At 40.8% G+C, this 17199-nt stretch overlaps 1 protein-coding gene across 1 annotated transcript in view; it reads right to left on the minus strand.

Annotated features, from left to right (window-relative positions):
* LOC129713552 (fibrillin-1-like) overlaps window positions 1–17199 on the minus strand; it is a 312091-nt gene that overhangs the window by 172901 nt on the left and 121991 nt on the right. The window contains exons 13-16 of the mRNA XM_055662676.1: window positions 15020–15145; window positions 10953–11075; window positions 4229–4351; window positions 954–1106 (exon numbers count right to left, since the gene is read on the minus strand). Of these exons, the coding sequence (XP_055518651.1) occupies window positions 954–1106; window positions 4229–4351; window positions 10953–11075; window positions 15020–15145 (525 nt within the window). The remainder of the gene's footprint in view (window positions 1–953; window positions 1107–4228; window positions 4352–10952; window positions 11076–15019; window positions 15146–17199) is intronic.

Raw genomic sequence — 17199 nt, forward strand, 5'->3', positions numbered from 1 at the left:
ATTAACACAAACTTTTTAAACACACTAAGAATAACATTGAAAGTATGGACAAGGATGAGAACAGAGATGCGAGGATATCCATGTTAAGAAACAATGAGCAAACAGGATCTATTTTTTCTTGATAACGTAAAACTGAAGAACAATCTGACAGAATGTTTAAACTTACATAGAGTGTACACTGAGATGCAAGATAATAACCAAGAATTCCAGTAGAGAATTCAGGAGAAACATTTTAAGTCAAAGAATGGCAGTAAGGTGTAACAGAGGGTTATAGATTTAATTGAAGTCAAACAAGAGGAGGCTTGAGTACAGAATAAATTCTGTCATGGACTAGTTCAGTCAAACAGCCTATTCCTGTGTCATTTGTCTTATATAATTGCCTTGAGTTTTCAAGTCAAACTAAGCTATCACCTTTGCGAATGGCCACTCATATAGTAAACCTGTCTGCTCCAAAATAAGATATATATCACATTGTACTCAATCCAATCCATTTTCTGTACTCATCCCCATATTAGTTCCACAGCCATATTTACTTATTGCCACATGGTCAGATCCATACTATAGGAGGCCTCAGCTCCAGACATTGGAACTCTACCATTAGTTTAGTTTTCTTCCAGGAGATAGCTAAAAAATTATTTTTAGATTGACCAAGGACTTACAGACGGTATATGCTGTCACCCATACATTGCTGTCAAATATATTTTTTCTGCTTTAAATTAGATTTGATAACAAAATATTGACGTCAGAGATATATTTTTGTACTGTCGGAAAGCAAATGCGAAATAAATAAAAATAGCTTAAATTTTGTTTTTGTAATCAAGAAATACTGCTTGCCTATTCTCATTAAGGCTAAAGGTAGTATTTTTTACTATCCTACTCTACTATTCAACATAATGTATTCATATAATAACCCCACCACACACACACTTAGGATCAATTAGCAAAGTACCCACCAGAATTTGCAGCTGCACAAGGTCGGCAAGGCTCTCCAAAGGCATGATCTGTACTATAACAGCAACACTGAGACTTGGTGTAGGCTCCTGGTAATGGTCGATCACATTGCCCTTTTTTGTAACCACCATAGCATGTGCTTCTCATATGAGTATCTGCAAAAACAAAATCAATCATTCATGCAAGCAAGAAGGGATAGAAAACAAATATACATTTTTGGGAAAAGAACAAATATATCAAAATAAATTATTAGGGAGAAACCGTTAAAGGGCCAAAGATTAAGATCAAGCATAAGGTGGAGGACAGCATAGGATAACCTACTGAATTTCTTATGTTAAAATCATATTTATTGACTGCAGCTCTGCCTTCAACACCATAATCCCATCCACACTCATCGCCAAACTTCTGGACCCAGGAATCAGCAGCCCCCTGTTCCACCGGATCCTCAACGTTCTGACCCACAGACCACAATCAGTCAGGTTAGGTACAACACTTTCTCCCCAATAATTCTCAACACCGGGGCCCAGCAAGGATGCGTTCACATTCCCCTATTATACTCCCCTATACACTCACGACTGTTGGGCCAAATTCGGTTCTAACTCCATCTACAAGTTTGCAGATGACACCACTGTGATGGGTCGGATCACGAACAATAACGAGACAGATTACAGGAAAGAGATAGATAACTTGTAGCATGGTGGCAGGACAACCGCTCTCACTGAGAGCAAGATTAGGAAGCTAGTTATCGGCTTCAGGCAGCATGGTGAAGCACATGGCTCAATCAATATCAATAGCGCCCAAGTGGAAAAGATTGAGAGCTTCAAGTTCCTTGGTTTTAATATTACCAGTGATCTAAATCCATACCAGTGATCTATTATCTAAATGGTGGCCGATTGGGAAAGGGGGAGATGCAGCGAGACCTGGGTATCATGGTACACCAGTCATTGAAGGTATGCATGCAGGTGCAGCAGGCAGTAAAGAAAGCGAATGGTATGTTAGCTTTCATTGCAAAAGGATTTGAGTATAGGAGCAGAGAGGTTCTACTGCAGTTGTACAGGGTCTTGGTGAGACCACACCTGGAGTATTGCGTACAGTTTTGGTCTCCAAATCTGAGGAAGGACATTATTGCCATAGAGGGAGTGCAGAGACGGTTCACCAGACTGATTCCTGGGATGTCAGGACTGTCTTATGAAGAAAGACTGGATAGACTTGGTTTATACTCTCTAGAATTTAGAAGATTGAGAGGGGATCTTATAGAAACTTACAAAATTCTTAGGGGTTGGACAGGCTAGATGCAGGAAGATTGTTCCCGATGTTAGGGAAGTCCAGGACAGGGGTCACAGCTTAAGGATAAGGAGGAAATCCTTTAAAACCGAGATGAGAAGAACTTTTTTCACGCAGAGAGTGGTGAATCTCTGGAACTCTCTGCCACAGAGGGCAGTTGAGGCCAGTTCATTGGCTATATTTAAGAGGGAGTTAGATGTGGCCCTTGTGGCTAAGGGGATCAGGGGGTATGGAGAGAAGGCAGGTACGGGATACTGAGTTGGATGATCAGCCATGATCACATTGAATGGCGGTGCAGGCTCGAAGGGCCGAATGGCCTACTCCTGCACATAATTTCTATGTTTCTATCTGTCGTACACCAACCACATTGAAGTGACAGCCAAGGCGACAAAGTCTCAACTTCTTTGGGAGAATTAGGAGAATTGGCACGTCTCCAATGACTCTTACAAACATCTACAAATGCACCATACAAAGCATACTGTGAGAGAAGAAACTGTAGATGCTGGTTTAAACCAAATATAGACACAACCCGAAACGTCACCTATTCCTTTTCTCCAGAGATGCTGTCTGACCCGCTATGTTACTCCAGCTTTTAGTGTCCATATAAAGCATATTGTAGGGTTGCATCGTAGCCAGGTTTGGGAACAGCTCTGCCCAAGACAGCAAGAAATTGCAAAGTTATGGATGTAGCCAGTCCATCACACAGATCAGACTCTCTAACATTAATTCTATCTACACTTCTCAATGCATCAGTAAAGCAGCTAACATAATCAAAGACTTGTCCCACCCCAGTCATTCCTTCTTCTCCCTGTCCCGTTAGGCAGAAGATACAGATTGTCTGAAAGCACACATCATCAGACTCAGGAACAGCTTCTTGACCACTGCTATCAAGCTTATGATCAGTCCTACCATGAGACAGTGTATTCTCTGAATCACGTCAACCCCGTTGCAGACATTTGGCTTTGTCCATGAAACTGGTGCACAACAATGCTGAGAATTATATTCTGCACTCTGCATCTTCCCCTTTGCTCCATCTAATGTGCAAGTTTGACTTGATTTTATTTATGTGTATGATCTGATTTGATAGCATACAAAACAAAGCTATTCACTGTACCTCGGTACACTTGACAATAATAAACATAGCCAAACCAATTAGTGTACCAGCTGAAGTCAAGCAAAGTAAGACTTCACCTATCGGCAATATTTATGTCCTAGCAGTAGCATAAGATGTTGAGTCAGACAGTTTCGAATCTAAGGATTGTGCAGATTATTTGATGCCATATGCAGCTAATGAAACGACTTTAAGGAGGAAAATTATTTTTGATTCTGTAAAGTGGTTCTTAAAAAGTAAAAGAAAACCTAATCTAGAAGACATAAACATAATAAAAATAATAATAATAATAACACTTTATTGTCATCGTAAATACATACAACGAAATTTCAGGTGCAGCTGAGCTCCAACGTATCAGATAAATAATAACAAATAACGAAAACGGCAAGAAAACGTCAAGTCGTCAGAATGTGCAATGTGCAATATTCACAGTATAGTGTTGTGGCAGTACAAAATATTGGCTATGGGGGCTGTGTGTTCAGTGCAGAGTTCAGAGTGGTGATGGCCTTGGGATAGAAACAGTTCGTTAATCTTGTGGTGTGTGATTTGATTGACCTGTAACGCTTTCCTGAGGGCAGAAGGGCAAACAAATGATGTGCAGGATGAGATGAATCCTTTAGTATGCGTGATGCCTTCCGCATGTAATGAGAGCTATGATCTCTTCCAGGGCAGGTAAGTATGTGCTGGTGATCTTCTGGGCTGTATTGATGGCTTTCTGCAGAGCCTTCTTGTCAGCCGCAGAACTGTTGCCATACCATACCAAACATTTTAGAATGTTGTACATTTGTGCAAAACAGATTTGAGAAATTACAAACATTTTTAGGTTGTTTCAGCCCTTGTTAAAAGTATACTCATTGCATATATTTCAATTTATTAACATACCAACGCAGACTCGCCCATCAAGTCCAATGGCCAGGCCAGGAGGACATTCACATCTATAGGAGCCGTCTGTGTTGACACATCGCCCATTCATGCAAATTCCTGTTATGTGGCACTCATCAATGTCTGTTGAAAAGTAGTTAGTCATTAAACCAAAGTAAATATAATAATTCAACAACTTCAGTTAATAAGCATTATCAATGAGCTTCATGTTTTTTTTACCATCTACAATATTTTCCTTCCATTAAAACAGCATCCAGACCATTTTTTATTTCCCATCTTCATTTTTGATCTATCATCCCTTTAGTCATTTAATGTATCCTTCCTTTCATCCAATCGCAGTCTTTTATTTTCTTCACTTTGCCTATCTTTTGCAGTTCGATTATAAGATTACTGATATAAAACATTTACTCTATTCCTCTCACCAAGGTTGCCTTATGTGCTAAATACTCCTTATGTATAAATGTATGTTTGCTGTCACTTCAGGCTATTAGCAAACCCGCAAATGATTTACTGGCAACCTGAGTGTTGGGAGTTGCTGTGTGGCACTGTTTATGACTACTAAAAGCATTGGCCTGACAGTCTTCTACTGCCCTTAGTATTACTTTGTTCTTTTAGGTTTCTTATCGGTTTCCCTTAATAGGTCTGCTGATAATGGTATTCTTTCTTTTAATTATTCCCATTTTGAATGGTGTATCAAAATGGACCTGATTTTATTTGCAACTTGCTGCAAAACTGAATAATTTTATTGTAAAAACCTGAGATTATTTGGAAAGGCAGGGTCCTGTCAGAGATAATAGACAAAAGGTGCAGGAGTAGGCCATTCGGCCCGTTGAGCCAGCACCACCATTCACTGTAATTATGGCTGATCATCCACAATCAATACTCCGTTCCTGCCTTCTCCCCATATTCCTTGACTCAGCTATATTTAAGAGCTCTAACTAACTCTCTCTTAAAAGCTTCCAGAGAATTGGCCTCCACTGCCTTCTGAGGCAGAGAATTCCACAGATTCACAATCCTCTGTGTGAAAAGGTTTTTCCTCATCTCCGTTCTAAATGGCTTACCCCTTATTCTTAATCTATGGCCCCTGGTTCTGGACTCCCCCAACATCAGGAACATGTTTACTGCCTCTAGCATGTCCAAACCCTTAATAATCTTATATGTTTCAATAAGATCTCCTCTCATCCTTCTAAATTCCAGAGTATACAAGCCCAGCCGCTCCATTCTATCAACATATGACAATCCCGCCATCCTGGGAATTAACCTTGTGAACCTACACTGCACTCCCTCAATACAGGTGCACAACCTTTTATCCGAAGTTCCAAATAACGAAAACCTCCGAATAGCGACATTTTTTCAGTCCTTGAAGAAAGGTCCTTGAAAACGTTCACCGAGGGCGGCCCGCAGAGGTGACAGCGGAACCTCCGATCGGTCCTCGAAGAAAGGGGAACTAAATCCCCATTCATAAAAGAGAAGGTGAGGGTATATTGCGCGGGAGGGTTAATAATTGACAATCTGCTGCTGCCTGCCCGCTGAGTTCAAAAGTTCCCACGGTGTATCGTGAGACTTGCATGAGAACTTTTTAACTCAGCGGGCAGGCAGCAGCAAATTGTCGCTCCCTTAAGTTTCACCCCACCTACACCCCTCTGCTTCCCGGCCATGTGTGTGACCCCTTCCCTCCCCTCTCCAGCTCCCCGCCCATTGCACCGGCACGGGGGCTTTGCACTGTCTTCACGTCGGAGCCAGTGCCAGTCACCGGAGACGTCAGGACCAACGGGACACCGACCCCCAGGCCCACTGCAAGCACGGAGAACCCAGAGACCCACAGCCAGCAGCAGCCCAGCCCCGCTCCAATTCCAGAGGAACACGCTCCCCGTAGGGACCGAAGCTGATGGTGTGCAAGGTGCGTCTTGGTCTTGAGGTTGCGGATGAGGGGGCGCAGCTCGGGCTGTGACGTCTCCGGCCACCCCCCTGTACAGGAGCTGAGACTGGGAACTGTGGGGTTGTTTGCAGTTGCAGAGGGAGTGGGCAAGGGCGGTACAGTTCCCAGTCTCAGCTCCATTCCAGGGGGGTGACCGGAGACGTCAGGACCAACGGGACACTGACTGCAAGCACGGAGATCCCAGAGACTCACAGCCAGCAGCAACTCTAGCCCAGCCCCGCTCCAACTCCAGAGGAACCCGGGGTTGCGGATGAGGGGGCGCAGCTCGGGCTGTGGGCGAACTGCCACTTGTCGCTGTAGCGGCGCATCGGGGAGCGGGTTCTTGTTGGTCCTGACGTCTCCGGCCACCCCCCTGGACAGGAGCTGAGAGACGTCAGGACCACCAGAAGCTGCTCCCCGATGGGCCGCTACAGCGACAAGTGGCAGTTCGCCCACAGCCCGAGCTGCGCCCCCTCATCGGGACACCGACCCCCAGGCCCACTGCAAGCACGGAGATCCCAGAGACTCACAGCCAGCAACAACTCTAGCCCAGCCCTGCTCCAACTCCAGAGGAACCCGGGTTGCGGATGAGGGGGCGCAGCTCGGGCTGTGGGCGAACTGCCACTTGTCGCCGTAGCGGCCCATCGGGCAGCGGATTCCTCTGGAGTTGGAGGGACAGGGAGACACAGCGGCTTTTGAGAATGGTGGGCAATCACTTCCAAAGTTCTGCCCACACAGTCAGTACACCTCTCCTACACTTGTCTCCCGCACTAAGATTATCTCGCAGAGAATGATCCCAGCCTAACCCTCCCTATTCTCTCCTATTCTGCAAGAAAAAACTACATTGAAGACTCAAACTCGCGATCGAGTAACTGCCGGGATCGAGGCGCAAACTCCCGACCTTGCGGATATGAGCTGAGCACTCTACCACTGAGCCAGCCGTTAAAATCTACGCTAAAAATCTTCCATTCCGAAAGCCGAAAAATTCTGAATTACGAAAAGTGTCTGGTCCCAAGGCTTTCGGATAAAAGGTTGTGCACCTGTAGCAAGAATGTCCTTCCTCAAATTTGGAGACCAAAACAGCACACACAATACTCCAGGTGTGGTCTCACTAAGGCCCCGTACAACTGCAGATGGTCTTCTTTGCTCCTATGCTCAACTCCTCCTGTTATTAAGGCCAACATGCCATTTCTTTCTTCACTGACTGCTGTACCTGCATGCTTACTTTCAGAAGTTTTCCTGGCTGATGAACAAGGATTGGGAACATCCTGGTGTCCATCCACCCCCCAAGGCCCCTCACGATCTTACCGTTTTCATTCTTCTCGTTGTTCCCTTTTAATCTTGTAAACCTTCCGCCTGGTGCACTGACTCCAGGGCTAGTACATCCTTTCTTAAGTATTCCAATTGTCAATCCCCTCAGCAGTTATCTTGTAAACCTTCGCGCCCCGTCTAGTACACTTAATACTGTGTAACACTGCAGCAAGACCTCAAGACCTGTTTTTATACTCAATCCCCCTAGCAATAAAGGCCAAAACTCCATTGGCTTCCTGATGTGCTTGCTGCACCTGCCATACTAACTTTTGTCCTAATACCCCTAGATCCCCCAACTTGACACCATTCAGATAATGCCAAATCTAGTCTTTTGCAGACTCTTCCTATCCTCCTCATCCCCCTTTCCTGTTTTTGCCACCAACGTAGATAACCTCACATTTATTCACATTAAACTGCATCTGCCCACTCACCCAACCTATCCAATTCACCCTGCATCATCATAGCATCCTCCTCACAGTTCACACTGCCACCTAGCTTTGTGTCATCTGCAAATTTGCTAATGTTACTTTTAATCCCTTCATATAAATCATTAATGTATATTGTAAATAACTGCGCTCCCACCACCGAGCAATGCGGTACCGAACTTGTCACTGCCTGCCATTCTGAAAGGGATTTGTTTTTGTTTCCTGTCTGCGAACCAATTTTCTATACGTCAATACCCTACCCTCAATACCATGTGCTCTAATTTTGTCCACTATCTGCCCACCTCACCCAACTATCCAATTCACCCTGGCATCATCATTAGCATCCTGCATCCTGTCATTTGCTAATGTTTACTTTTAATCCCTTTCATATAAAAATCATTAATCTTCCTATGTGGGACCTTATCAAATGGTTTCTGAAAGTCCAGGTACACTACATCCACTGGCTCACCCTTGTCCATTATCCTAGTTACATCTTCAAATAATTCAGTGATCACTTGGAAAGGCAGGAATTAGTTAGAGACAACCAACATAGTTTCATCAAGGGCAGATCCTACTTGATTAATATGATTGGATTCTTTGAAAATGAGAAAAAAAATATCAATGAGGGCATGGCATTAGTTCGGACTTACAAGGTCTCTTACAAAACCTTTGACAAGGCCCCACATGGGAGACTGGATCAGGAGTGGTTAGGACCTATGGGATCACAAGGTTAAGACTGATGAGATCCAGGACTGGATTAAATATTGGTTTGGCAATAGGAAACGGAGGGTGATGGTGGAAGGTTGTTTTTGTGATTGGATGTCCATAACTAATGGTGTCCCACAAAGATAGGTGTTGGGACACTTGTTTGTAATTTAGGAGAATTACTTGGATGCGAATGTGGGAAGCAAGGTCAGTAAGCACATGGATGAGATGAAGATTGGTAAAGTTGTTGATAGTATGAAAGATAGTCTGACGCTGAAGAGACATATTGTTTCAGTGAAATGGGTTGATGGAGTTTAATCCAAACACATGTAAGGTGATGCATTTTAAGAGCAGTTATGAGGCTACGATATGCATCATGAATGGTTGGGTCTTGGAATATTAAGGAGCAGATGGACCTTGGAGTAGAACACAGATCTATTAAGGTGGCAATATAGGTAGATAACATAGTTGGTTAGGGAGGCATATAGGATACTGGCCCATCATTTGTCAGGGCATTAAATACAGAATTAGGGTGGTTATGCTTCATTGTTGTAAAATCTTGGTCAGACCTCAGATGGAGTACTGCATGAAGTTCTCCTCACAGAGGTATAGGAAGGACGTGATAGTACTGGAGTGGGGGCAGGGAGGATTCACCAAGATGTTGCCTGGGATTGAGCAGTTCAGTTACGAGGAGGGACTGAAGAAGCTAGGTCTTTGCTCCCTAGAGTAGGAGATTTAGAGGGGAGATGACTGAGGTGTACAAAAATATAAAGGATATAGGTTTCAGAAGACTGTGGATCAAGCGCAGAGTGGCATATTGAAAGGTGTCCACTGGTGATTATGGACGTTGCGCCTGTTTCCTTCCTGCATGATTCCATAATTTTTTGGATGGTCACAGCATTTATCACAGGAATAATTAAGAATCTTGGTCCAAAAAGATTCTTGCATAAAAGTACACAACACATATCACGTGCACTACTTTCTGTCCTTTCAGAAATGTTTTCAAGCTATTGCTTAGGCAACACTCAAGAAGTAGCTGGATGTAATTAAAAAAATAGTTCTGAGACATATACATACAAGAAGCTTACTGAAACCATTGTTCCTAAAGCAGTGAAGCAAATATGCCACACAACCTAAATAATCTTTTAAACAAGAATTGTGTTAATAAGCAATTGTCTTAGATTATCTTTTGAGGCTGGACATCAAGTATGAGATTTAATATACTTAAGTACCAAATCTGAAAAATTGGTCGGCTGCAGTGTATTAGCTCAAAAAGTATGTGTAAACCACTGCACCCAGTGGTTAACTCATTTCGGGTTTGGCACCGTGATTGATGCTAATGAGCTGAAAAGTGATGCAAGATGATGAGGGATGTCAAGTCAATGTGTGGTAATCATTCTGAGGCAGTAAATTGTGGAATCCCAACCCATAACTTCAGACCAAATTGTATGCCTAGTGCAAAAATGGGAGACCACTGCTCTGTTTTTATTGCTGAAAATGTAATGACCTTGCCGAATTTTAAACTCCAAAACAATATTGATACAAGATAAATTTATTACATAAATATGGTTAAAGGGGAGAGTTTAAGCCATCGTCAATTTATCACTGAGTAATTTAGAGAGTAAGTACTTTGCACTGATCAACATGCTTTGCCCAAGTCCCTTATGAGGATTTCAATAAACTAGCTAGGGCCTTGACCTCAAATGTCTGGAAAATAAAGATCGACCACAGAAAATGACCAAGTAGTTCTTTCCACCATAACAAACATACATGCCCATTTTATACTCAATGAGAAGTAAAATATATAATGCATCAAGAATATAATGCTAGAGGAACTCATTGGTCAGGGTTAGGGAAAATATTTTTCTTTTTGTAGCTGTTGCTCAATCCATTGAGTTCCTCCAGCAGCTTTTTTTAATCTCCAGATTCTAGAATCTGCAGTCTTTTCTGTCTATAATTTGTGCATCAGCTGCTACAATCTGTGGCCAGGGTCAGGTATGAAAATACTTGCTCACATATTCAAAACCTGGTACCTACCGGATTGGACAGAGACAAATAGTCACTGAAGCAAAACACCCAATTATATATTTGTATATAGAGCAACTTGGAATATTACCCAAGTAATCGGTAGGAATTAACTCATTAATCATATTACTAAATGGGTTCACTGTGTTCAAGAAAATGTAATTTGTGCCTGTGACATTTAAAATCATCCATCCACCATCTGCACAGGCTTACTGCTCTCCAGCTGAATTGAGCTATGCTATTGTAACCGACATTTAACAATGTATAATACTGACTATTTATGAAAACATTTCTACCAACAAGCAGCAACATTTTGGATTTGGATAATCAGTAAACTTACCAATGCATGCCCGTCCATTTGATACCAACTCAAAGCCGGGTTTGCATATGCACTTGAAGCTACCATCTTCATTGATACACATTCCGTTCATGCACATGTTTCTCTGGGAGCACTCATCCTGGTCTGAAATATAATGTTAAACTGCATGCTTTATTAACTTCAACATTTTGTAAAAGTTCATTTATTTCATAATGGTTAACAATTATATCATTGGGGAGCATCTAGTAAACAATCACAAAATTATAAAGTTCGGAATAGCTGTGGAAAAAGATGCAGAACACTCCAAGGAAAAAGCTAGTAAACTAAAATCAAAGCTTGGATGGCTACATGTTTGAACATTAAATATTAAAATGCTTTTAAATTGGAGGTATAACAGTTATGGTCTTGGTTCATTCTTATGAAAATAGCAGTGAGGAAATTAAAGCAGATTTGCCTGCAGAACCAAAAGAAGAGTGAATTGAGCAGGAAAAAAAATATTACTAATGTCTGATCATTAACTCAAGCAAGAATCAGGCTGATTACATAAAGGACGGGGGAAGTGTAGAGCAACTGACGCATACATGGAGTAAAGATCCAACAGGTTTATTGGCATATAATAAAGTTACACAGCATGTTGTCATGACTGTGTCTGCATCACGATTGGCAGCTTGTGTCAGGAGCCGTTAGTCTGAATGGTGCCGGTATGATAAAAACCCGGACTGGATTATAGATAATAGTGGTGTGCAGCATTTGTGTGTTAGTATTGGTTAACATATAAGTAGAGCAGATCTACAGAAAGGTACTTAAAAAATGAAATACAAGAGGCAAAGGGAGAGCATGAGAAAAAATGAGAGTAAAACAGAGTCCAAAAATATTGTATAGTTACATGAAAAGGAAAAGGGTTGTAAGAAGATAGATTAGGTCAACCAGAGAGCAAAAAGGAATTCTACACATGGAGGCAAAGGACATAGTTTATAGATATATCATGAAATAAGCCCTTCAGCTCACCGAGTTCATGCCAGCTATCGATTACACATTCACAAAAGTTCAATATTATCCCACATTCTCATCTACTCCATACACACTAGGGGCAATTTTACAAAGGCCAATTAACCAACAAACCCATAGGTCTTTGGGATGTGGGGGAAACTGGATAACCGAGAGAACATCTACGTGGTCACAGGGAGAGCATGCAAACTCCATTCAGACAGCACCCAAGGTCAGGATCGAACCTGGGTCTCTGGCATTGTGAGGCAGAAGCTGTGTCACTGTGCCTCCATCTCCGCACTACCAGCTTACCACTGTGCCGCCCCTAGCTGAGACACTAAATTAGTACATCGATCTTCACCAAGGAATAAAATGTTGCTGAAATCTCAGCAAAAGAGATGGAGCCTTAGATTCCATTTAGATTCAAAATTAATAGAAGGACGAGCGAGAAAGGCTAGTTGCCCTTAAAGTAAATTAACCACCCAATCCTGATGGGATGCAGCCTAGTTTTCTGAGGTAAGTAAGAAAATAAATTGCAAAGTCCTTGTAATATAATTTTTTAAATGAATGGAGATTGAGCAGTAGGACCTGATTGGGAAAAAAAGTATATTTCACATTCTCGTTCAAAGAAAAATATAAAGATAAAGACAACAATTACAGAGCAGTTAGGGATATTTTTGCCTAGCTAAAAATATAATTATCCAGAGAGTTACAGACAGATTAGTGCAATAAAGTTCATAAAGCTCCCAAAAATAGTTTGCTAAAGTACCACTTCAAGAATCAATTAAAAAAGATAATAATAATAAATTACGAAGTGACATTAAACAGAGAAGAGTAGAGAAAAGGTGCTTTCTTGAACGGAGGGGGGTCAATGCTCGGAATACTGTTGCCCTAGGTATACATTAATGACGTAGTTGGGTGTAAAAGTCACAATTTGTAGATGACACAAAACGTGCAAATGCAGTGAAGCATGATGGGATAATAGACTTTAAGGAAATATGGACTGGTGAAATGGATGGATAGGTGACAGATAAAATTTAAATCACGGAAATGCAATATTTTTGGCAGTAAGTATTAAAAAAGGCAATATAAACCCGTGCATAAAATTCTAAAAGATATAAAAGGAGAGAGATTTGTAGGTATTTGTTCATCGTTGTTGAAAGTGTTAACGTAATTTGACAACGTGGGTAAAACGCTGACGGAATCTTGACTTTTATGAATGCTAGAACAAAGAAAACATTTTAAATTGCTGATGTCGGAAATCTGAAATAAAATCAAAGTACTAGTAACAGGTTTGGCAGCATCTTTGTAAAGAGAACAAGGGTTAAATTTAAAGAGAGAAAATGGTTAGTTTTCAGCGGGAGAGTGCAGAAAGGTTAGAAAGAACAAATCATATCTTTCTGATTGAGTGAGAGTAGGATTGTCATGAAGAGATCAAGCTGTTGATCATATAATGGGAGCAGTGAGAAATAGAAAAGTAAGAACAAATGCTAACACAATGAGGGCAGTTAGAGAGTCAAACACAATCAAAGGAACAAAATCATTATAAAGTGGAGAATTAATATTTCCGACAAGGTGTTTCCTCCGAGCCGCAGTCATCTGCTCTGCATTTGGTTTCTTCAATGTTGAAGACAACACATCATGAGCACCGAAAGAGTATACTGGATTGAAAGTGCAAATGAACACTGATTCACTTGAAAGGATGGTTTGTGTCATTGGATGATGAGAACTGAAGAGGTGGAAGAACAAGTGTTTCGTTTTTTGAAGTTTGTTAAGACAGAGGAGCAGACTAGGCAGTCACAAAGTGAACAAAATGTTGATAAGGGTAGGGAAAAGCCGTCTGGTTGTGGGATTTTGTAGGAGCTGATAGAAATTGCGAAGGATGATCTGGTACATGCCTAGGATGCTGAGATAGAAAGTGAGAACCAGCGGAACGCTATCCTGCATTGTTCATGGGAGAAGGGGGTGAGACGTATATCAGAAATAGAAAAGATATGATCACGGGTCTGTCATCATAGCTGGGTTGAAGCCTTGATTTTGCAGGAAAGATGATATTTCATAGGCACTTATGGGGAAAGTCTTACCACGGAAAAAAATGATGGAGTCAGATAAACTGGAGAAATGGGATGGAATTCTTGCTGGAAAGTGTTGTGAGGAAGTATAGTACAGATAGCTGTGTGAGTCCTTAGGCTTATAATGGATGTTTGACACTATCTGACCCTGTCAGATGGAGATTCAGTGATCCAGAAAGGAAAGGCTCAGAGGTGGACCATCTGAAGATGAGAAAAGGTAGAAATTGGCAGCAAAAGTGATTAAATATTTGTTCACGAAGTGAATTGTTCACCTTTGACATGGAGAGAGCAAATGGAGTTGAAGGAAAGGTTTTTCAATGGGAGATTGGTTTTAACCAAATGAATGTTGGTGGAAGGCCTAAATGCAAGGAAGAAGTGAAGCTTCTGCAAAACATCCTGCAGTGACAATAACTCCAGGAAGAAGTACTTTATTTATTTGGATAGATTGGGGGAGTTCTGTCATTCTCCTTGCAACAGGAGGTTGTAAGGAAATATCACAGAGGTATTTGGTATCAGGAAAGGCCAAGACAGAGAAGTTAGTGGGAAATTATCCCCAGCAGCGACAGGGTCAAGACTCAGGGGAACAAAAATACAATGATTGGGAAAATAATTAAAAATGACATGATATTTTTCTTTTTCCACTCAGCAAATGATTAGAGTTTGGAATGTGCTGCTGTAAGGAATTGTGGGGGCAGATTCAAATATAATGTTCAAAAATGAACTAGATAAATATTTTAAACGGGAGAGGGGGATTTGCATTGTCACGAGGGCAAGATTTTGTTTACATTGTATGGACTCAAATGAGCGAAAAGCCTTTTTCCATGTGGTAAACATGCTGTAATACTGAAACGTAACATGATTATTAATATCTTAAATTGAGATTACATTTTTAACAGGTATTCATATAAAACATATTAATTTGCTCACTAAAAAAAAAATACGTTTACAAAAATCTAAACAAAATTCATCATAAAATTCAAATATTATATATTTTTATTTATATTTGTTGCATATTTCTACGCTACCTACCCATGCAATTTTTCCCATCTGACGTGAGTTGAAATCCAGCATTACAAATACAGTGGAAACTGCCTTCTGTATTCACACAACGACCGTGGTTACATATCTGACCATTCTGAACACATTCATCAATATCTGCAAAAACAACAGAATCCATCGATTTGAATCACAGAAACAAACATCGTTCTGAATTTTATATAGGACTGCTTTTAAGCAACTAGAAAATTATGTTACATATAATCTCAGCTATTGCCATACACAGATTTATCATGTAACCAATGTTTTAAAAATATTTAACTTGGAGTTTGGAATGGATGCTAACCAAATTATTATAAATATGACATCAAATTTGACAACCTAGTCAATGGCGTTATTGAAATCCACATAAAGTAAATTTAGCTACTTTGTAAAATACAAATTAATCCGGCAGGAGTACTCCCAAACAATGCCATGCCGACTATCCTTGAATAATTCTTGTGTCTTTTCGTACCATTGGTACCCAATTCATTTGAAAGTTATGTTCATGCTCTCAAGTCCAACATTTCCAAATTTATGTTTCAACGGGTAAAAGCACGATAGATCTAGGTGGGAGGCATGATTATAAAATTTGCAAATAATATGAAACATCAAAAATGTAGTGGATAAGATGTGGACAGTTGTTGGATTTAAGGTAAAATAGGATGTTGAAATGGGCAAAATCACTCATTCATAAATGATGCAATTTTGTGAACTGTGGATAAATAAATAGATTATTCATTTTAAACAAATCTGGCAAGGCAAATTGATAAAGTTGCTAAAAAGCATACAGGTCACAGGCTTTATAAACAGCGTAACAATAGAAACGATCATGCTGAAAATGTTGCTGTAGGTTTTGTGAGATTCGATTATAGGAGAAGTCAGAGTTGTACAGTACAGAGTGGGCCCTTCAGCCCACAACATGCATGCCGAGTTTTTTAACACATCAACACTAATTCCATTTGTCTGTTAAAGGACAGTATCCTTCTTTGAAATGTTTATTTAAATGTCCTAAACATCGTAATTGTATCCGATCCCACTGCCTTCTATGGCAGCACGTTCCAGATATCAACCGCTTTACTTAAAAAATGTTTCCCTAAGATCCCTTGTAACTCTCCTATCTCTTACCTTAAAACTATGCCTCACTGTTATCAAGTACACCTATCACATCATCCCTTGCCCTCATTTCAGCCAGCATCTATTGGTGCCGTTCCTGCTAGCTTATGGAGACTGAATCCGAAGCACCAATGCAGAAAATAATACAGCAGTGGTCTGTGGAGGCTAATAGTCTACATTTGACTGCCTTGAATTGGTAGACTGGACCATGTTCAAGACCACCTTATCCAGCCATTTGCATCAAGAAATGTGTTGATGACTATTCCAACAAAGCCAATTAGAGTCTACCCTAACCAGATACATTACTTGAACAGGGAGATTCAAACTCTACTCAACTCCCGATCCGATGCTTTCAAAAGAGATGACCCTGTACTGTACGAGAAGGTTAAGTATGATATCTGTAAGGCTATCAGGGATGCCATGAGAGAATTTCCGAACAAACTACAAGCTCAATTCAATCAAGCAGATGCTTGGTGACAGTAGCAGGGGTTGAATATTATCAAAGACTACAAACTGAAAATAGGAGTGATCTATGCAAAGATGCATCTCTCCTGGCTGAGCTCAATGCCTTTACTCTAGCTTTTAACAGGTAAACAAAGTTCCACCAATGTGTGCACCCCATCCCCTTCTGGTTCTGTTCTATACATCTTGGTGGCAGTAGTCAGATCAGCTTTCATGAAGGTAAACTTTCGGAAAGCGACCACCCCGATGAATCGTTGACGAGTTTTAAAATATTGCATCAATTAACTAGCCATAGTATTGGCCAATATCGTCCACCTCTCATTTTCACAATTTACTGCCCAATCTGCTTCAAGGAAACCTCCACGATTCCAGTCCCAAGAAAAATAAAGTGACCTGTTTCAATAACTACTGCCCAGTTATTCATCATTTATTTACTTGCCTCTGTACTCCCAACTTGATATTTGTAATAGAAAAAATCAAATGTGGTTAAGGTGCACATTGTAAGATTTTATTAAAGGCCATTTTTATACATTTTGGATTCACCAGGTAGAAATTACAGCTGTGTTTATACATAGTCCCCCGCATTTCAGGGCACC

Source organism: Leucoraja erinacea, chromosome 36 (assembly GCF_028641065.1).
Source record: "Leucoraja erinacea ecotype New England chromosome 36, Leri_hhj_1, whole genome shotgun sequence".
Lineage (NCBI taxonomy): Eukaryota > Metazoa > Chordata > Chondrichthyes > Rajiformes > Rajidae > Leucoraja > Leucoraja erinaceus.